This window comes from Haliaeetus leucocephalus, unplaced genomic scaffold, assembly GCF_000737465.1.
Source record: "Haliaeetus leucocephalus isolate CR32 unplaced genomic scaffold, Haliaeetus_leucocephalus-4.0 Scaffold339, whole genome shotgun sequence".
Lineage (NCBI taxonomy): Eukaryota > Metazoa > Chordata > Aves > Accipitriformes > Accipitridae > Haliaeetus > Haliaeetus leucocephalus.
In genome coordinates, this window is record NW_010972775.1 from 21,248,518 (window position 1) to 21,271,427 (window position 22,910).

The 22,910-nt window shown below is 45.3% G+C and overlaps 1 protein-coding gene across 1 annotated transcript in view; it reads right to left on the reverse strand.

The window, feature by feature from the left end:
- The window catches only part of MEGF11 (multiple EGF-like-domains 11), a 217,503-nt gene that overhangs the window by 1,675 nt on the left and 192,918 nt on the right, over positions 1 to 22,910 (reverse strand). The window contains exon 21 of the mRNA XM_010572088.1: positions 6,192 to 6,248. Within this exon, the coding sequence (XP_010570390.1) occupies positions 6,192 to 6,248 (57 nt within the window). The remainder of the gene's footprint in view (positions 1 to 6,191; positions 6,249 to 22,910) is intronic.

Consider the following 22,910-nt stretch of genomic DNA (forward strand, 5'->3'; position numbering starts at 1 on the left):
CTTTGCCCCCCCCCCCCCCCCCCCACTGCTGTAGACATCTACTGCTCCTCTCCCCTAGGCTGGAGAAAACGGGAGATGGTGACGGAGGAGGTGCTACACGGGGACAACAAGCTTGGCATGAGAGTTGTAACCACCGGTCTCCCCTGTCGGTGACCCTGGCTGGGGTGTGCCAGCCTGCTGCAAGGTACAGTGCCAGTCTTGCTTTAAAAATAAAAAAAAAAAACCCAACAGAGAATAAATAGGTCTTAACATTGACATTCAAGAACGTGCCATTGCTGCTGTGTGCATCCTGCTGGGCAGTGCCATTAATTTAGAATTAGAGCGATGCAATGAAAGATGAGGCATTTTCTTGTGCTGGGTTACAGTACAAAGGCAGATCCTGGTATATATGAAATACTCCCGGTGAAATAGCGGGACTTGCAAAATAGCTGCAATCCCAGCTGCCCCCGCTATCTAGTATGGGAGACAAAAAGAGAAATTCAGGTTAAGAAATAGACAGACAACAAGATATCGCTTCTCCTTTACAAACTTTGTCTCTGTGCCTATCCGCCCCATCCTGCTAACTCACTTGTGAGGTTTGCTTCACTCTGTGGTGCAATGCTCCCTCCATCAGCTCTGGGGTTGTGTCTGTGTGTGTGTGTGTGTGTGTGTCCATCAGCCCCCGCGCCCTGGTGTCCTTCATCTTGGCTCAGCTGGGGGATAGCACTGAGCAGGCATCAGGTCCTGCCCTGCAGCCTGTAGCAAGCTATTGCATCTCTGTCCTCCAATTTCAGTGGTATGAGCAAATCGTTAGAGTCCTCAGCTCTCAGGGTTAGTGAAACCAGCCTGGTAGGAAGCTCTGCTGCAAAGCAACCAGCTGGACCATGCTGGGACCATCAGGGACATGAGGCCTGGCAGAGGCCGTGGCACCAGTGCAATGTTTAGTTAGTAATAAAGTTAAGAAAGTCCTCATCTGACTTCAGCCTGGGTGAGATTAACAATGCCTTTGCTTCAAAGTGAAACGCATCTGGTTTTGTACATCACAGGAGCCAGGAACCAAAGCAACACAAATATTACCCAGCTGTTGGCATCAGGGTTTGGCCCTCCAGCTTTACCAACCCCATGCCAGTACAGGCAAGTCAGTGAAAAGCTGTCCCATCCTGTCCTTCTAATGAGCGATGGAGCAACCCTGCAAGTCCAACGGCTTCCACACATAAGCGAGCTCCGTGTTAATAGCTTTTGCTACGTATGTGGCTTAAATTAAGGTGCCACACAGTCTAGGATCCATTAGTGTTTAAAGGTGAGGAGACAATAGATAAAGACTAACAAATCCTGTAATAAAAATCTTTAGGCTAAAAATATCTGTGCTATACGGACTGGGCCCCATTCTTCAGTCACTGGGAAGGTTGTACATAGGTGAACTGTCTCATGCGGGCAAGGAACTGAAAGCTCCCAGCGCTGCCCAAGCTGACGCCAGTGCAGGAGCACTCACTACTCCAGGGACACAGCTCCGATGAGGGGCAGAGACTCAGCCCTGAGGCTTTTAGTTCATTCTTAGCCAAAAAAACCCCTCAGCTTCACCTGCCAGCAAGTTACAGCTTCTGGTGCCTACTAGGAACATGTAGTGCTCATCAGGAGAGCCTGGGCAGCCCTTAATAAGCCAGCTCTAAATTCTGGGGCAAGAGGACAGGAAGACTGTCGCAAACTTGCTTCTCTGCCTCAAGCCATGCTGCTGAGCAGATGCTCATGGGGGTGAAAGGCAGGAGTTCAGAAAAGTGGGCAGCATGAATAGGTCCGTGTGGCTTTCAGACCCTGCGAGGACAAGAGGGCAAAACGAGCTCCATGTGGGAGCGTGGGGCTGCCGGCACCCCAAGAGTCCACTACAAAGCACTCCCTGTCAGCACCACGGCTGGGAGGGATCAAATCAAAACAGAGCTGGGTTTTGATTCATGAAATGTAGATTATAAAAAACTGCTGGCTACTACAGTGAAAATCAGGGGGAAGCGTGAGAAGTCCTGCTCCTGCGGTGCTGTAGCACGCAGGTAAATAGCTGCGTGGGTCCGCGCTGTTTTGTTTATGGAAGTGGGCACATCAGAGCTGGCATAGGCAAAAATCCCAGCACATCATATATTTTATTAAGTCCAGCTCAGCTACTTTTATCTTCCTAAGCTAAAATTCACCTGTACTGCTGCTAGGGCTGACACTGCCTCCCAGGCAGGTGTCCCTCAGGCTGTAGCCACAGCACCGGCCCTTCCCTTCCCAGGGAAGACCAGCGAAATACCACTTGGGCTGCCCAGACTCATTTGGCCTCCCGCAGGAATTGCCTCTTCCCAGAAGATATTGAGAAACAGCACGCCTAAGAGCCAATTCCCGCTGACGCAAATGGGAACTCTGTGTCTAGCTAGGGATTAGACCCTTCGCTCTAGATACAATATAATTTATGGAGCACCAGCGTATGTTTGGTAACGTGCTATACACCAGGGAGTCATTAGCCCACAAGACACATTATGCGCAAGATCGCAGAGAGTTAACTCTAAAGGATGTGGAAGCATCTCAGTTACTTTTTTACTAAGGTAATTTGGGGATAATTAAAAAGTCTGGCATCAATTGTCAAATTTCATTTCATGAATTAATTTACCCCAGAACAAATGTATTTAGAAATTCTCAGCCCATTCACCCTGTGGGCCATGTGTGAGCTCTGGCGATGCTGCCTTGTCATCCTCCCATGTACCCACAGGGTCGAGCTCTCATGGAAGTGCAAAGCTCAGGCCAACCTGTGGCATTGCCACCAGCAGCGCTGGCACTCGCTGTAAGCAAGTGTAAGCTGATCAGCTGGACGCACTAGAGAAATATGGGGAATACGCTCTAATTTTGAAGTCCCTGTCTTCTGTGTTGCCTGGATACCAATCACCAGACCTTTGAAGGAGGTTTTATTTTTGTTACCAGGGTCTGGAAATGTACTTGTCCCTCCCACAGACCAGGTTCCTCTCTTTTGCCCTGAATATCCTCTGGCATACTAATGACAAGCCTCAGTACCTACTGCCACGTTTGAAGTGCTAAGGAAATATGATGTACACAGGTAAAACATGCTCTCCTATTATTTAATCACATTTATGGATGTCATTCAGTGTAGCGTGCCTTTCTGGCTGCTTTCATTATCCTGGCTAACCTTTGCTGCTGCTAGGATAGTAACATAGGAATAGCTTCTTGCTGCTTTTCAGAGGGTGACACAGTTGTGGGGACACATTCCTGTACAACAAACAAATAAACCACACTGAACCAAGCCCCCAGTTCCTGAGCTAAATGCATTAGTGTTTCTAACTGCTTGGATTTTGCTGGCTATTGTGCAAAGCATATGGTTTTTTTCCTTAAAATGTTAGTGCCTGAGGTCACATTATTCCACTAGTGCAACAGCATTCATTTAAAAAAAAAAAAACCACCCTAAAAAATAGAGAAGGACTCAGCTGCAAGGAGAAGCTTGGAAATAGTATCACTGAACACCATGCATAGGAAAGAAACTGCTCTGAAAACCTTGTGACTGTTCAACCACTGTCACCATGTGCCGCGGGGCTCAGAGCCGGCATCGCGGCATCTAGCCCCTCGCTGCCCCGGAGGGTTCCTGCTGCTTTGCCAGCGCAAGGAGCTGTCAGACACTGTGACGTGAGCTGGGCTTGTCTGTGGGTGACCCTGGCAAACACAAACTGGCCATGCCTGACCCCCCGGCCTCCACTAGCAGCACGGCCACTGCATTTCTAGTGGCAGGTTGCAAAAGGGACATCCCTCTCCTGGCTGCCCTGCTCTGTGGACAGCCTCCAGCCAGGCTAGTGTGGAGCAGGGGCTGTGGAGCTGGGGGCTCTGGTCTCCTCGGAGGAGAACTGGGGGAAGCAGGTGACCAACGAGGTCCACCACAGCATGAACTCAGCCTCAAGCCACAGGACCCCCATGCCCCTTCCTGGCAGTGTATCCTATGCAATGCTCTGAGCTGGGGTCAGGAGCACCAAAGCAGATTTTTGACTGCAGGGCAGGCTTTCTGCAGTTAGACCTAGCAGACACTGATGGGAAAAGACATCATCCTTAAAGTGCCTAAAAGTATATAAAAGCAAAGCACCTGCCTGCCAAGCCTTTTTGCTGACAGAATCTTAATTTTGGGACTGGGAGTTTCTTTTATCTGAATGACCCAGCTTAGCAGATGCTTTCTCTCCATCTTTCGGATGAATTTGGCTAGTCAGGGCCAACACAAGACCTGGCAGGGTGAGGAGCACTGCGCACTGAGCATCGGGCACGTCACTCAGCTCCTGGTAGGAGACTCATCTGGGACTGGAGTGCCCATACTGCTGCCAGAGCCCCAGGGCTGCCTGAACCCAGAAACTGACCTTCAGACTGGACTGTCGGAAACCTTTAGCCATCCAAAGGCAGATGCTTTGGAGAAATCTCTGCTGCAAACTACCTGCAGGTTAGCTACCCAAAATCCCCGGGAAGTCAGGTGTGTTCCTGTGTCGCCGGCACTCTGCCCTTGCCAGCGCCAGCCATGCCTGTCTGCAGCAGCTGAGCAGCCACAAAGAACACGGCAACTTTCCTGATGTGGCTTCTAGGTCTGATTTTTCGATTCATAAGGAGATAAACATGTAAAGAAGATGGCTCACATCCTATATAATAAACAAAATATGTAGCAGCAAAAAATACATTTCACAATTCACTGTTACTGTAGTTCTTTTTCTCTCATTCACACTGGTACCCCACTCTCTGTGTGACTGTGTCTATGGATAGGAATTCCTACTGTATGTATGTTTAAAGCAGTTTGTAAACACAGTAATTTAGTTTAAACTGATCTTGAAATTAATAGTTCTATGTAAAGAGAACAACTAGCTAGGCTATAATAAGATTTTTTTTTTTCTGAAAAAGAGAATCACTGAGGTAGCGGAAACCAGTGGATTGAGACAAATATACATACACAATCCTTTTAATATTTTAAATTTAGCTTTATTGAGAAAGACTTGGTCACAGATTATTGGTTTCCTTTGGTGATTCTGTGTGGTAAGGTGATGTTTTTGTAAATATTATATCACTTTATTTTGTAAACAGCAGCTATGAAGTGATTAGCATTCTCTAGGCCTGGCTATAAGCTGGTCATTGCTTTTCGTGTGGACTAGCTTTCAATATTCCTTGTTAGTTCAGATAAAGGTCTTGCTCTGTAACACCTCAGCCATAGCAGACCAGTGGGTGTCTTGAAACCAGCTCTGTGTGAAGGTACCATTTTCCCCATTACTCAGCCGATACCAGCTCAAGGACATTATGGAAAGAGGCTGTGCAGTGTTTATCTCCTCGGCTGATGGAGGGACATTCCCAGCTGGTGTGTACAGACACAACACCCTCAAATTCTGATCAAGGATCTCAGCCTGAAACCTGCCTATTCCGAATGAGTCAGAGTCCTTGCTCCAGCTTCTGGACCGCAAGTTCAGCGTGCCAAACCCCAGCCCAGTCAGTCGGGAGCTTGTGGGGACCACTGTGCCAAGTGGTCTTGTAGTCCATACATAACTGGAATATTTTGAATGTAAACCTGCAGGACAACTGAAATCAAAAATCATTGGGCCTTGTGCTCATGACTCATCTATGATCCCTTTTTAGAACTGCCCTGGAGTCAATGCCCATTAATTGCTTCATGCCAGTGTGACTGGTTAATGTACTGAGTGAGGTCTTTTCTCAAGCTCTGCTATAAATCTCTCTCAGCAAAGGCCATATAGCAGGGTCAGCTTGTTTTCTAGTGGCTTTGTTTAAGCTCAGGATGGCTAAGAGCCTTACAGAGCCACGACTTAGCAGGCAAATGCACCAGTCTGTCATCAGCAACTGCCGCCAGAAAGCCCTTGTAGGATGGCTAGTAAGTCCTAAAAGAGCTTCCCCTGGCCAGACAGCTCCACCTGCACGTCCTGTCCCTGCAGCAAAGCCCTCCCTTTTTGTCTTATGCTGCTTTGCCAAGGCAGGAGCCTACGGCCTTGTAAAGACTTGCATCCATAATTCATGGGCCCCAGTCATCTGGCTCGGAGTCAAGAGTGCTGCCAGCTGAGCCACGCAGGCATATTTTGTAGGTAATTGCTCTGTCCCTTTCTGTCTCTGCATGGCCACTCTCCCGGGTGCTCAGGTCTCCTATCTCACCTCTTCTACGACACCCTCCTCAAACTCTTTGCCAGGGTGACTGCAGGCACTGGATACCATACCTTTGAAGCTTTTTTCCATTATGTATGTGTTCTGACGTCTATCCATCCCACAAGCACCTGCATAAAAATGATATATAATGGAAAACAAATAAATATTTATGTAAATTGGATTGCTTTGACTACTGAGCAGCATATATTCTTTCCTCTAAATTGTACATCAAGGCCCCCATTTAGGGAGGCTCTTAAGCACATCCTCAGCTGTAAGCATGCACTCAGCTTCAGTGGGGATTCTGTGCACACCTAAAATTATGCATATGCTTAAGAGCTGCCCTGGAAGGGAGGGCTTTCCTGAAGCAGGGTACTGCTCATTACCAAGAACAGCTATCCATCAGGAGAACAGAAAAAAAAAATCATCTGCCGACACGTTCATTACTGAAACACTGGACTGGATCAGTAAAAGAAGCCTAAAACATATCCTTTCAAATTTGAGTCTTCAGGTTATGTTACATTATTCTGTGACTAATTTTAGGCTTTGTTTCATTCGTGGATAGTATGTTATTTAATTCACAGTCTTAGATGCTAAGGTGTCTACAATCTTTCTAAATTACCTAATATGACTTTGCTTATAAATTGGCACAGTTCAATAACTGATGTGACAATCGTCCCTAAGTGACTACAGTGGTCTGAAAATGCAGCAACTGAGAGCAGAGAGCTGATAGCAAAGACTTCTGCCTTATGCAACTCCATAAGAACTTGCTGTTCCTTACAGAAGCAGAGATAGAAGGGGATGGGAACCTTTTCCATCTTCACTACTGCACATTATCCTAGATATCAATCAAATGGAAAATCTAATGTAAGCCTTTAAATCTTTTTAACTATAGAGTCTGATATTTCTTATTGACTAGCAAAATCAACACAAATTTGGTTACTGAGATAGAAATGTTTTTGTGCCTTATGGGATTCCCAATCAAGTAACTAAGTTAAGCTGGTAAAAGAACCCTGCAAACAGCATGTCCCAGAGGTCGCCCAGCTATTTGTCCTTGCATGTCTCCCTGCTCTCTACAGAAAAAGCTGCCACCACCACTGGCAATGCCGTACCAGTCCCTTTATCATGACAGCTTTGGTTTTTTGCTAAATGAGGAAAATCACTAAATTAGACAATAAATGTGTTACTGGCACATCAAAGACAACCCCCTTTGCTCTGATTCTCGGTGCCCATCCCGGAGCACAGGAAAAGGGCTGGTGGTATGCAACAGGCTCTCTATGACGGGGCTCCTTCCATTTGGCCAAGAGTGACACCCCCAAACCACCTGAGCACTTCCTGCTTTGTTTTCCACCACCCGTCCTGAGCCAATTCCCAGACTCACCCCCTGAAAAAAAGATGCAGAAGACAAGGCTGACTGGGCAGTTTGGGCATAGTGGGGAAGCTCTTTCACATAATGGTATTAGCTGTGTGCTTTTTTTTCTCTTCTCTATTGTGCTAGGGCAGACTCCTGATGGAAGAGGCTGGACCCCTTGGCTCACATCCACAGGGCTGGTGCCCTCTTTCCCAGCAGCTGTGCTCCCAAAGGCCATCCCTGGTGATCACAGGTCCTCGTGCCAGGGCTGAGCATGCTTCCAGGGGCAGGAATGCCCAAGCAGTATTTGGGCCAGCTTCACAGGCAAACACGCAGGGTGCCTCGGGTAAGAAGCAGTCACACCACACAGAGCAAGGCTGGCGTGTAAGAAGCTGGTGAGCACACAGCCAGGGCTACAGGGTGAAAGGGCCTGTACCCATGAAGAGAGAGCAGTGGCAGGGAAGTGAAGCAGACCCAGGCTGACCCATGGGGAGGTGCATTGGACACAGCATTGCTCATGTGGTGCAACAGCAACACTGGAAGAGCCCTGGGCTTCAGAAGATGGGGATGAATAACTTTGCTCAGGACTATGACCTGGTCCTCCCCAGTATCTTTAAAATATCCACCAGCCATGTCAGAGTTAGAGACAAAGCAAGCAGCAAAAAACACAGGAGTGATCCTGTAGGACAGTGGCCTCGTAACTGCTGGGGACTAATGAGATGATGGTTAGAATAAGGACCATTATTCAAGTGACTTATCAAAACACAGGTTACCCAGGGAATGGTTAGCTGTGCTCACTGCACAGTCTGTCCTTGTACAAGAATGTTGCATCTGTTCTGAGCATCCTCATCAGATCTTTACAGAAGTGTTCCCATTGCAACTGTGAAGACCTGAACAAAGGCTGGAGCCTTGGGGCTGCTGTAAGGATGCAGCAGTATCAGCCAGCACTTTTGGTGGCTCAGAAGGGAAGGACTCTACCTTCTGAGCATATTTCCTCAGCTCGGCTCCACGTGAGCTCCTGCCAGTCCTACTGGAAACGTCAGGCACGTCTGGAAGGGCTTCTGCAGCAGCAGAGATCACCGTGCTTGCTCTGAGTAAGCCCAAACTTGCTGTGAGACCCTCCCGGAGGGCAGGCTGCTGTATTAATACAGGGCTTGTCTGGGTGAGCCTGACTTCTGGTTCTGAGTCAGGTAACAGGCAGTCCTTGCCCACACTGAGCTGCAAAATAGCACATTGCCACGCCTGACCTCAGTTCTCTCTCACTCCAGTGTAGCTGTAGAAAACTCAGAAACCTTCTTATAGGAGGATGGCTAAGAAAAGGTGGGATACACCAGGATAGATGCCTTGGGAGGGCTACACGACCCCTCAAAGCCCTTCCCAACCTACTCCCTGTAATTCTGCCTTTAGTCTTTTATGTCTGTTATAATTCTGTGGGGTTTATGACCCATTTTTTTGTATTCATTGCATTCCTCAGGAGGTGAAATGAATGATGGATATATTATTTTTTAAACTGCAAAAGTAGTTAATGTGGAAAAGCCCTAAACAGGCCAGGAATCTAGCACTTCAGGAAAGTCTAGGTTTAAGTTTGAAGATAAATTGTCTGCTGGGGTGAAATCAGAGTCTCAGCTGGAAATATTTTTCCTCACCTCTTGGCTTTGAGGGAAATGCAAAGTCAGCTCTGAGTCAAACTTTGTGGCTTTGGTCCTCTGGAATAAAAGCAGCTTTGAGTCACTCAAGATGTGCTGCAAATCACACTTTAGTCTCTGCCTTGAGGACTGCTGTTAAAAAAACATTACAGATAAAACCATTTTTGTCTGCAGCCTGCTGTGCCCCGCACTCAAGCTAATGAGCATAACAACCTTTTCTGATCTCAGCAGGTGGTTTAGGACTTTTGACCTGCTTTGGAATAGGAGCTGGAAGCTGGACTCTGCAATTGCTTAATGAAGACTGGACTAGAGCAAGAGAGATTAGTCACAGGGCAAACAAGTCCGGTTCTGCAACAAGAGACAGCGAATAGAAAATGCAAAGATAACCTATTCCTTGAACCTAGTAGGACTAGGCTGCATTGAACAGGTAGTGACACACAGCAAGTGACAAAGCCGCCTCTTCTTGGCACCACAGAGTCCCCAAACTCTGATCTCAAGAACACGTCCATGAGGATTACTTGTGCAAATGTGCTCATTACTAGACTCCAACTCCATTTAACAGATATGGTTATCTCTCTGACAAAGCCTGGTATTTGAAGCTCACAAGCAAATGTGCCAGCAGTAAAACCACAGGCTTTGTTCTGCTCCTTGTATTTCCCAGCTGGAAAGAGCACAAACCTGGCAACCGAAGTCCTGCAAAACAGGCAAAATACCTGTAGTCTAGTAAGATCCGCTGTACGTGTATGTGCAGTGGATATACATAGGTTTACTTCTGTATCTATATAGTATATATGCATAGACATGCATACACATATGTAAGATTCATGTTTTTCTATACAATGTCTTCCTGTTAGGCTCAAAGAGAGCCCCACTGATATCAGAGGGAACATACACATTGACTTAGATATAGGAGTTAACATTGGGTCCTCTGTTAAGACTAAATAGTTTTTCTTAGCATCACGTATAGCTAACAGCCTCTGGCCCTCCGACCCACACTCTTCCCAGGAAGCTGGTGCTGGGTCAGGCTGATTCACTCTCACGCTTCCTTGCTGTGTTTGTTCTATCATCTCCTTGATCTGTGCTGCTGTGGCACTGTGTAGGACATGCATCTGAAATAAGGACCATGATGGACTCTGAAATGGGCTGTTCCTTTGGCCCTGAGCCCTCTCGGTATGAACAGCCCTTTCTCTGCTCCCTCAGAGAACATCTTTCTTTCTTTCTGTTTCCAAATAAAATGTCTGAGGAATGACTCCTGACTCAGCAAAGGCCAATGATGCAAACTGTGAGCAATGAAAAGGTGTTTTCTAAAGCTGTAAAAGAGCAGCCTGCACGAGTGAGGAGAGCAAAGAGGGGTTAATTAAAGCACTCACGTGCCCATTACCTGTGGGGTTGCCTTTATGAGATACACAAGCAAATAGAAAGTACATGGTATTTCCAGAAAGCATTCTGTTGATCCTCTTTTAGACACAGATATAGAGATACATTGCTTGGAAGTGAGGAGCTGTGGTGCCAAGCACACAGAAAAGGGCATGATACCATCAATCAGCTGAGCAGTAGTGCTCTGCTTCTGCTAGGAACAGTCTTCTGGCTTCTCTTGAGCTGCCAGCCGCTGCTCCTGCATAAGGCAGCACCTTCTCCTTGGGAGTAGCTGCTTCTCCTGCTCTCCCTGAGCTGTGAGATCAAAGTGGGGGTCTGAGCCTGGATCCAGTGTGGTATCGAGAAGCAAGGTTTTCCCCATCGGAAGAGTCCCTGAATTCTTATATTCACTCTAAGCACAGCCATGACCCTGAAAAGTGATGGTATGCTACAGCTGAAAATACAAAAGGTGTCAGCCGGGGACAGGTCTGGACAGCATCCAACTTTGAGCACAGTATTTGATCAGAAATGTGTTTCATAGGTCAAAAAAAAAAAAAAAAAAAAGGAATTAAGAAAACTCCTTATGATTGCAGGTTTTAGAAGATTAGTGTCCGAGTTAATTTTCACATGGATATTCTTACAATTTCCTTTCCCCCAACTATAATTCGTATTTATGACACTTGCAATTTCTAACAAGCCTACAGACATTTTTGTGAGCCTGATGCTCTTTCTCATCTGGTTGGTCCAAAGAGCCTATCCTTTGGGACCACTGCCTCAGCTGGAGGAGTCACTGGCTGAAGAAAAAGGGAGGTGACCAGAAGAGTTGAGGGGTTTCCATCCATTCCAAACTTCTCTTCAATTTCCCTTTGAGTCTTCTTCCCTGCCTCTAGCTCACTTACACATCTGCTCTCTACAACACTTCACAACGGAAGAGTTGTCCACTGCTATTTTAACTATTTTTAATTGAATCCAGCCATGCACAATGCTTGGCTGCTATTCCAACCCATGAGCTGGACCATCTGTGTCATAAAAACTAAGGCTCATTCATGGTGGGATGAGAAGGTGGTACACCTCTTTAACTCTTTGGTACTTCCATGCATGATGCAGCTTAAAGGTCAAGATCCCCTATGTGACCTTATTAGGCTTCACTTATATTTTATGTTTACAATTCAAAATGGAAGTTTTTAACTTTCTTACGAAATTTGCACAGGTAAATGGAATCTGCAGCTTTTCTTGGATAAAAGTAATACCATGAAAACATTTTACAGTTTCATGTAAAAATGGCCTTGATCTGAGCAAGAATTCAACATTATGAAAGTTAGCATAAGCAAGCATTAGTCTTTGTACTGAAAGGGAAGAAGAAAATATCTCATATTTATTAATTAGTGTGAAAAAGACATCTTGAAAGAAACAAAAAAAAAAAAGGAAAAAAGTATCTGGGATGCAAAATGCCTTGGAAAAATTGTGACTGTTTTGCTGGAGATGACTTAGCTAAAGTATTTATCACTTCTACATCATTCTTACTGCAAAGACATTTAGCATTGCTTCTGCTAGTAAAATAAAATGAATGAATGCAGGACAAATGTGGCACACAGGGCATTCAGGGCACCACAAGATAAAACCAAATAAAGCTAGTGAGCAAAGCAGTAAAATGGTAAAAGGAAAAGTAACTTGATTTGAGGAGCATTTGGAAATCCTCACCTCCCCCAACTCTCCATGTTAAGTACAGATAAGCACAACAGCTGTTCTGCAGCTTATTATACAGAAGAAAACATTAATGGTTGATAATGATGGAAAAGGTTTTGCATTGAAGCTTGACAAGTTTGTGATTTTCCTGATGCAGGGAAGACTTGATCTTTGGAGGAGGGCATGGTTTGTGACCAAAAGAGCAGTGACAAGATGTGATGCCTGGTGGTGCCCTATGTTAATTCCTTTGCCACGTGAGCTGTGAGATAGTTGACCTTAAAAATCCCATAATATCACTTAATACTGCACTTTACCCCATACTGCAAATTTTCAGTAAGATATTAGTAATCCCAGTAAAGGAAAGAGCAAATGCTTTCTGCCACTGACAAGCTAAACTCCAAGTGCTCAGATAGGAAAACAAATAGCATCCAAAGCACTAAATCTGGATAGGCTTTGAGATAAGAGCTGCTAAAAACCCTGTTAAAACTGAAGCCAGGGAGAATAAACTCGGAAAGAGCAATTAAACTTCACTCTTGGCTTGTTTGCACTGGCTGGTTGTTCAAAATTGCCTGAAAAATGTCCACTGAATGATTAACTGGGAGATAACAGGGTGTATTGCATGCTCCAGCTCCCACCAGAGGCTCCAGAGTTTTATCAAGATGCCAGTATTTAGTGCTAAACCTTATTCAGCGTGGAAAAAAAAAATCCTAAATTTGAATTTTTAATGTTCTAAGTTAGTCCTTAGAAAACACTTCTAGAGTAGATGATAGTGATTCAACCGAGCAACCTAGGAAGGGAGACTATAATGAATATTGACTCTGCTTTCCCAATCTGTGGTTTGTGGTAAAGGACACAATTTTCAATTCTCCATCTTTCACTACCGGCAATTCTGATTGTGAAATAAAGACACCACCAATATTCTTCATTATTGTTAATGCCTTTATGAAAGGCTGATTTGGATTTGGAATTGCTCTGAAGTCTACTAAAGTGATTAAACTGTTTAAAACTTACTGACCTAGTTCATTCAGATAGCTGTAGGGTCTCCAGTCTGCAGTTTCTCTGTCAAGGATTTTGTTACTGAGCTGTTCAAAAAGTATGATAATGGGTTAATGCTGAAATAAACAGACAGTTCCCACCCAAGACTTCAGCCCAATGATGTCACGAATAAAAATGGGAGATGACTGTTACCTTGGCCTCACCATTTCAGTTCTTTATCTGTATGAATTTGACAGTTCACTAGCATTAGGGAAAATCACAAAGGAAAGTCACTTCACCAAGCAATGAACGCAAGCATGCTGGAAAATACAAGAATTCCTTCAGTAACCAGTAATCACGACTCAAATGCCTGTGTACATGAAGTGACATGCCAGCAGTTTCAAACTAATGAAGATGGATGGATCAAAACCACCTACATAAGCATGCGGACAGGAGCCATTTGGAACAAAGGGGATTTGCTAATACATCTGTGTATTTAGTTAAAAGAGATGTAATGGCTACAAGATTTCTTTCAATTCAAGGAAAATAACATTGGCAATAATGAAGCATAAAGCCCCGTGCAGATCTGCCAGCACAAGCAGAGAGGAGTCCAGGGCTGCCATCCAGACACTACTGTTGGAAAAACACCTCTTGCAGTGTGGCAGCTGGGACCCCCATGTGCCCAGGGTGCTGCTGGCTCCTGTGCCAGCGTGGCTGGAGAGGGGTGGCCGGGCAGAGCCTGCGTTGCCGGAGTGGTTCCATCTGCAGAAGTTTGCTATTGTATTAAGCACATGTGTCAATATGCTCTTGATTTTTTCTGCCATTTGTAGGAGTCTCATTTGAGCTAGGTAATGCGCAACAACGTCAAGAGGCAAGCACAGCTTCTGCCTGAGGGATGGGGATTTGGGGGACCTGGAGCGAGCTCGCTGGAGTGTCTCTTGTGACGGTCAGTGAAAGGAGGGGGGCTGCCATTTTGGGGGTGCATGGCTCCACTAGGCTGGGGCACCACAGCAAAAGTGGCTCTACAAAGCATATGGTGACCAGTTGAGTCCCGGCAAGGAGGGTCTATGAATCACTGTAGTTGCTAGAGCTGCTGAGTTTTCCACCTTGACATTTTTTCCTTGAAAGCTACACCTGCTGAAAGTACAGCTGGTCCTGAGGAAGTGTCAGTTCAAGAGCAAATCCCAACCCTGTTTCTGAAAAATTAAAGTTATGAAGCCATTGTTGCTGTCCTGTGTCTGCTTCCAAACTGGAAAGCCTTCTGCCTCTGTTTCAGAGGGTTCAGCTCTGCTATTTTACGGTATTTACAAGAAAATGCGTAACAATAAAGGAGGTTAAAATCGAAATAAAGTATTCAAAATTACCACAACATTTCATTTTTCCTGATTTCTCATTAATTTTTCCTTACTTTCATAACGGGTTTTAAGACCTGGAACAAAAAACCCCACTGATATGTTGAAGGCTATTGCCCCGCTGGCACACAGCACCTACAGCCAGACGCCAAAGGTATTTTCACCTACCTTCAAAGTCCTATTTAACAGCCCTCAGTGCCACAGCCACCCCACTTCAGGGTGTGGCAGCCCCGCAGTGTCCCTGTGTCTGCAGAGCGCCCACTGTTCCCGGACACTGAGGATGGCTTTGCAGGAAGCCCAGAGTCCCCCAACACTCCTGGAAATACCTGAAAGTGCATGTGCCACCTGAAGGAAGGGGGACGTGGCCCTGTCCCCTCAGGACATGTAGTCCCACGCGTCCCCTGAGTGTGGGGTCACAAATACCTTTACGTTGTGCTACCAGCCCAGGAACCCAGCGAAGGGTGAGGTGCACTGTGCAGGGTGCTGTGCAAAGAGACACGATGGCCCAAACCCTGTTTTGGAGAGATTTGCTTAAAGGAAACACAGCCAGATGGGGAGGGATAAAAGGGCCATCCCATGTAGCAGTCAGGGATGCTGCTCTGTGCCATGTAACACAGACACAATCTCAGGGGCAGAGCAGTCACCGAGCAAAGTGGTTTAGCCAGTTGAGTCTGCCGCAAGGAGCACACCATGACCTGCAAGGAACAACCATGTCATGGGAGGTGGAGAAATACAGCATGAAGGAGAAATGCTGGACCAAGAGAGGGGAGGAGGGCATGAGGCTGGGCAGTCATGCAGCTGCTCTGCCCCTTGGTTTAGGTAGTGACCACACTGGGGAAGGCTTAGGGTCAGGAAATCTCCTCTGGCAAAATTTCTCTATAAATAGGGCAATGGGGACCAGCAGGATCCTCCCAGCCAGGCAGATGTTCTTCTGCAAGCTTCCCCAAAGCTCGGTCACTGAAGACAAAGCTGCAGAGCTCTGCAGCCTCTCCCTTATCTTTAGGGAAAGCATCTGCAAATACTCCTCTCTACCAGGAGCACCACATTTAGGACAACTACACTATATATTACAAACTGCACATTGACATTTAGAAGCTTTTATCTGATCGCAGAAACTAGGTTTCATTTGGGTGAAGATTTGTAACAACCAGAGGCAAAACCTTGCCCTCATCGACTGAATCCTGCTGATTGAATTCCATTGATTCAGGCCGCAGAAAGTGGTCTGATGAGTTTTTACACCAAATGTAATCTGCCCTGGCTTAATCAGACACAGGGGAAACCATGGTGTGAGCACTGCACAGAGACACAGGAGACAGCACAGATAGAAAAGGCTGTGCGCGCACGCACACACACACGCACACACAAAATGTTGGGTCTCTCTACAAGCAACTGCCCAGTATTTTAGAGCTATTCAGCTGAAGCTTTTACACAAATAGGTTTCATCATTTGCAAAGCATGTAATTGTGCTCCAGATGGGCTGAACTCCAGCCTGCAAGAAAGATTCAGGACACACAATAGCACAAATACGCTGACCATACACACACAGAGACGTGTGCGTATATATATACATATATATATATATATATATATGAAGGTATACACACAGGTACACACACAGACAAAGATAGCTTAATGCCAGCACACTGAAAGGAGCCCATTTCAAATCCATCTTAAAGCCAGGCTCTGGTTGAAAGAGACCCTGCTGCTGAGCCACCAGCACTGACCTTGAAAGAATCATTAATTCAGGGCGGTTCTGTGCCCTGCGCTGTGCGGGAAGTGAAGCCAGATGATCACAATGGTCCCTTGTGGCCCTACAGTCCATGAATCTCACATCAGACAGCACCAGCAGCGCAGTGGTAGCTATATCTAGTGCCTCGTCCTGTTCCTTCTCATCTTCTGTCTCTATATATTCCCACTAAGGTAACATGTGTCATCAGCTCATTAGGCACCTTTGCACCAGCCACTCTCCCCAAGGATATGCCCAGAGCAGAGAGAAAGTTGATAAAGCTTGTTGTCTGGAATATTTCTAGAGCAATCATTGCCCAAGAGCAGTGGCTGTGAGTGCACATCCTTGCTCCTGGCATGGGCTGTGCATCTGGCATCTCCCAGTTGACAACACAGGAGTAATTTCTTTATCATTCAGCAGTTCCTTGTACTCCCCCAAAACTGGGAACATAAACACTGACAGCAGATACACAGTATGGACAGATGGGGCAGTCAGAGCAAACAACCAACAGCAAGGCGATGAAAAGCAGATCGGTTTGTAATGTAGTCACAGAGGAAGGAAGCCGACTCCTGGCCCTATGCTCAGCCTGTGTAAATCAGTGCAGCCCCACTAATGGCACTGTCAGCTTTCATCAGCGGAGCCCACGGCTTTTTTCTTCATTTCAAAACTTGCAGAAATAACATGAATGCTGATTTTCAATCCAGCTGCACCAATTAAATCACATTTATTAAAGTCTTGGGGTTTCTATTAAAAGCTGTGTTTTTGCAGGATTTATAAATCAGCTCACAAACCCAAAATTTGGCATGAAGAGCTATGGGCTAAAATTGATTTTTTTTTTAATGAAATGATTTGGGGACATTTCTAAGTTTTTCGGAATGCAGTAATTACAAAGAAATGTGATTATAGCTGTCTCTTTGTGCCACTATCATTTCTTAACACACTATAATTTGTTAACTTTTTTTTTTAAGATAGAAGATACTTCAATTTTTAGTGTGAAGCAAAATTGCTTTTCTGGAGTAAAAAATACTTCATAGTAAATTTATCCACTAAAAATCCTAGCTTGTAATTTAAGCAATTTGCTTAAAACTACCCCATATCTGGCAACTTTTCCTTTAAGATCAATGAGATACTAGCATGAGTAAAGCAAAGTCACTATCTGCTCATCTGAAATAGGGGGACAGATCACCATGACAAGCTGATCACCAACATGCCATTTGTCAATGCTCAGGTTTTTAAATAAGTCCATGGTGATTAGGCAAAGAAGCGCTGGCAGGAACTTCATCATACCTTTATCCTCCAGGAGACCAACTGTTAAGAGTTTTGCCATTAACTTCCCTGACTAATGACTTCAGGTTTCCATGGTCCAAGCCTGTGTTTCTCAGTTTTAGATGGCCATCCTGCAGCTATTCTGTATTTGCAGTCCTCCTTTTTCTTGGGCGAGTTTTAGTCAAAGGTACTTTAATGATGCTTTCTGTGGTTGAATTCCTTTTTGTTAGCTGGGTGACATCCAGTCAGACCATTTCCAGTGACCTCTGTTTTGCAGTTTCTAATTTTATGTGAAGTCTTTGGTAGAATTTAGAACTTCCTTTAATAGATGTGAATCTGCTGGCTTTAAAAATTCAGGACATCTAATAGCAATTTATTTTTATGATGTCTGTAGAAACCAGAAACACCTGGACTCTAGCTGTGACGCTGTTCTCCTTTGGTAGGGAGCGAGGGTAGAATTAAGCGTTCTGGAAAAGTGCAAGGTGGGAATCCTCCATTTGCTTGTGACACACCAGTGCAGCAGCCTCATTATACAGAGTATTCTTCACAAACTTTTGCAGCTTTTTGTGAAAGTGAGCTATATTCCTACATTCATGCACAATTCAAAAACTCAAAATACAGAGCTGGCATTGAAGCACTAAGAGTGGTTCTGTGAATGGTGCCACTGAATGCCCTCTGAGCAAAATGGGTCCTCAGCATCTGAAAATCTGGTCTTTAACTCAAGCAATGAGAGCTCTGATGTGAAGACATGGGTATGGAGGTAAGTGTGTATCTCTATTTATCTGCTTTGGAAAATTTTGGTGCAGTAGTTCTGCGGCACAATTTCACTTGAGTTAATGCATGATACTCCTTGGTAACTTGCAGCATTGTTGTTATTTCCTGCTGCACATGTCATAAGAATAAAGACCAAACCTACTTGTAGGAGCTAATAAGCAAAGGTCGAATTTTGGCTTGCCTTAAACTGACAGTAAAATATCTATTGATTTCAATGGGGCCAGCATTTCACCCAAGCTGACTTTATAAGTTCGCTCACATGGGAAGAGCTTTTACTTGTAGCAAGGTGCTGGTAGTTAAAAACTTGCACTGAGATGCAGGAAGCTCTGCCTCCTCCTTAACCCCAGAGATGCAGAGCCATTCTCCTGGACCTTGCACAGAGACAAAGCTCAGCCCTACAAACTCCTGCTGGCAGCTGGAGCAGGCTTTAGGGACACAGGACTGGAAGGGCTTTGATCACTGAGTCCCGCATCCAGCCACCTTTTACTGCAAACACTCAGGCACATAATCACTTAGATAGCTGATCAAGCTCCATTTTAACAGTAATCAGATTTCTTTGTCCCATTAGTCTTACTGGGAAGCTATTCCAAAATCTCACTGATCTGATGTTAGAAATCTAATTTCCAGCTTCGATGCATTCATGGCCAGTTCATCCTCATTTGTTCTTGTGCCAGCTCTGTCATCTAACTTAAATAGCTCTTCTCCCTCCTAGTGTTTACCTCGTCGTATTTATAGATGGCAATCATACTCCCTCTCAGCATTCATTTTGCTAGATAAAAGAAGCCAAGCCTTCTTTTAGTCTTTTCTCATATGTTCCCCCTTATCCTCCCACTTGCTTTTGCCTGCATGTGTTCCAGTCTGAGCACTCCACCAGCACAACTAACCAGTCCTGTATACACCAGGAGGATTGAAATGCCTCCACTTGTACTTGCCATAGAATCATAGAATCGTTTAGGTTGGAAAAGACCTTTAAGATCATTGAGTCAAACCATTAACCTAGCACTGCCAAGTCCACCACTAAACCATATCCCTAAGTGCTACATCCACATGTTTTTTAAATACCCCCAGGGATTCATGACTCAACCACTTCCCTGGGCAGCCTGTTCCAATGCTTGACAACCCTTTTGGTGAAGAAATTTTTCCTCATATCCAATCTAAACCTCCCCTGGTGCAACTTGAGGCCATTTCCTCTTGTCCTATTGCTTGTTACTCAGGAGAAGAGACTGACCCCCACCTGGCTACAACCTCCTTTCAGGTAGAGAGCAATAAGGTCTCCCGTCAGCCTTCTTTCCTCCAGGCTAAACTACCCCAGTTCCCTCAGCCACTCCTTGTAGCACTTGCTCTCTAGACCCTTCACCAGCTTCACTGCTCTTCTCTGGACACACTCCAACACCTCAATGTCTGTCTTGTAGTGAGGGGCCCAAAACTGAACACAGGACTCAAGGTGCAGCCTCACCAGGGCCGAGTACAGGGGAACAATCACCTCCCTGCTCCTGCTGGCCACACTAGTTCTGACACAGGCCAGGATGCCGTTGGCCGTCTTGACCACCTGGGCACACTGCTGGCTCATATTCAGCTGGCTATCGACCAACACCCCCAAGTCCTTTTCCACCAGGCAGCTTTCCACCACTCTTCCCCAAGCCTGTAGTGTTGCATGGGGTTGTTGTGACCCAAGTGCAGGACCCGGCACTTAACCTTGTTGAACCTCATACAAATGGCCTCGGCCCATTGATCCAACCTGTCCTGATCCCTCTGTAGAGCCTTCCTACCCTCAAGCAGATCAACACTCCTGCCCAACTTGGTGTTGCCTGCAGACTTGCTGAGGGTGCACTTGATCCCCTCATCCAGACCATTGATAAAGATATTAAACAGAACTGGCCCCAATACGAAGCCCTGGGGAACACCACTTGTGACCGGCCGCCAACTGGAGTTAACTCCATTCACCACAACTCAGCAACTTCTAAGCTTCTACCTTCAGGACGTGTAGGGTCCTAAGCAGTGACCAAATGTCTGTCTGGCAAAGGGGAAACAAGGAGCTGAGATACCTTCCTCCTGGTCCTAGAAGAGAGGTGGGAAGTCTTGGCACTGCTCCCTTCCTATGAAGACAGATCTGCCTCGCAAACTGCGGTCATCAGTGCAATGCTGGACCTTTTAGCTTTTGCTATCAGCCACCCTCGTCCACCTTGTTTCCCTAGTGTAGTACCCACTGTGTACACTGTGAACAGCAGGGTCAGTAAATGCAGCCAACAGTGTAGGACAGCTGTGTTCGGTGCTCTGCAGCCAGGCTGACCCTTGCTGAGCTGTACAGGGCTGGGAGAGGAAAGCACAAACAGGAGGAAGGAAAATAGAAATAGTATGTGTACAGTTGGGCGAGAAAAGACAATAGGAAAATGGATATGAGAAAAACCAGAAAAGATAACGGAGTGGAGCAGACACCAAGGGAAGAGGAGAGAAAAGGCAAAATAAGACACAGAAAGAGAGAAGAGGACAGGAAGGGCAGGGGGAGCACATGAGAGAGAAAGCCTTCTTAAACTGGAGCAGGGCTGCATCTCCCCGTCGCCCTGTCCTTTGTACCTTTGCCCAAAGTGTCTCTCTGAAAGAAGTGATAGAGGAATGGCTCCAGTCCATTGCCTCAAGGTATGATCTCCCTTGAGCACAGTGAGGATAATACATCCAGGGCTCTGGCTCAGCAGTTCAGAGATTCCTTTGCCATTTTTTTCATTCTGCATCTGTGCTGGTTCCTTTGTGACCCCAGCTGGCTCTATAAAGAAATGAATCCTCCAAGTACAACTTGTGCACATCTCCCTGCAGAAAGTGGGAATGGCACCAGACAAACTGATTTGGAAATGAAACTCATTAAGGCAGCCATTAGGGGCTTTATATGCTCTTTTGTCTTACTTGGCTGGAGAACTGCATAGACAGAAGCAGCATATTTTTGGCCATCCTCAGCTATTCAGCACTGCAAAGCATTCTCATAAATAAGTAAGATGGTGGGAGATCTAAAGGAAATATCAGGCAGTATATTTTGATAAGTGCCCTGAAAATACCAGATCCATTGTTTTTTCCTTTTTGAATATCAGGACAATCTGCTGACCAACTACTGATAGCCAGTACTACAGCAGTGTGAGCACCTTCCAGGCTAGTCCAAATGCATCACTTGGGTTTTAAACATTTTCGGCAGCTAAATATTTGAATAGTTCTGTGACAAGATGGCACTGCAGGCTGGGAAACCAGGGTAGGTGTTTGCTTTGACCTCTTCTGAATTCATTTAAATGACTGCAACAGGATTAGTGGTCCAGACCCACACTCATGGTGTTGATCATAAATCTGACATTATGAGTGTTTGCATTTTCAGTTTGGGGAGCAAAAATGCATGATGCAAGGGGACCATCTACCTCAGAAAACATATTTACACATCTGTCCAAACTTTCCTCTAGAAATCTCTGGAGCCAGCCTTTTTATTACATTTTAATGAGATTTTCTTTTAATAACCAAGAAATTACTTAGAGGAGCACACATAGAAGTATTTTTATGTACCCTGTCTCGTACAATAGTGTCTTTTTTGCATTAATCTGTTCTCATGGCTTTCCAATTAGCAGAGTTACATTTGGATTAAGGTGACACAGCCTGCAAGTACCATCATTTTTAAAGCTGACAACCCTGATGAAATCAATTGCATTCCCTTTTTCCTCTGCTCCCTACCCTTTGCCCCACCTTGGCTTATTAAGGCTCTAAAGGAAGAGCTGTCTTATGATTTACCATATCTGAATCTATTGCTGAAGTGGTGAATTGAGTATTAGTGTTGTTCATGAGTAGTCCTAGGGAATCGATAGCAACAAGTGATAAGTAAGGTACTCCTGGATGTTCGAGCAATACAGTCTGAATAGCTCTGCTGGAGAGCCATAAGTAACAGCAGAGGTCTCAGAATGCTCCTGGACAAGAACAGGGCTCAGAAGCACCCTAGATACTGTCTTGCATCTATCCTCTTGTCTGTGTCAGCAGGATATTTGTGTGTCTACTGATCTGGGAAACAATGATATAGCAAAGTTAGATTACTGACTTAATGCTTCATTGGTTTACTTTTGTTATATTAACGGATAATTACAATTATCTAGTTATTTATCTTTTCTGAGAAGCAAATATACCTTATAGTTGCTAAGACACCAAGCCTTATTGACCCAGACAGGCATGTGCTGAAATTCCAGTTCCCATGCATAGAGATTATGAAGATATACACAGGGGAAAGCAGACCTTTTTGTGTCTGTTAGTGCTACGATGTCAGGAACTGCTACACTGGAGTTTTAAATAATGCTGGCAGAAAACAGGATCCAACAGGCATTGCTTTGGTTGATTTCCTTGAACTGATAAGAACATTGCCACAGTGGGGTGGGATAATATCTACCTTACTGGAGCTGTTTCCATCCAGATTACTGGTAAAGAAGCGTGAAGTCACACCACATGAGAGAGTGTGGTAGCTTGGATTGGAAAAACAATGTACACTGCCGCTACCTTGAGATATATCTGGGAAGAAAACAAGTCATCACAAAATACTTTGGAAGCCATAACAATTCTTAAGAAACCGAAAGCATGCTAGAGATGATCTAGTTTAGAAAACTTTGTTAGAGTACTGGGTGTTATAAAACATTTGCAGATGAAATCTA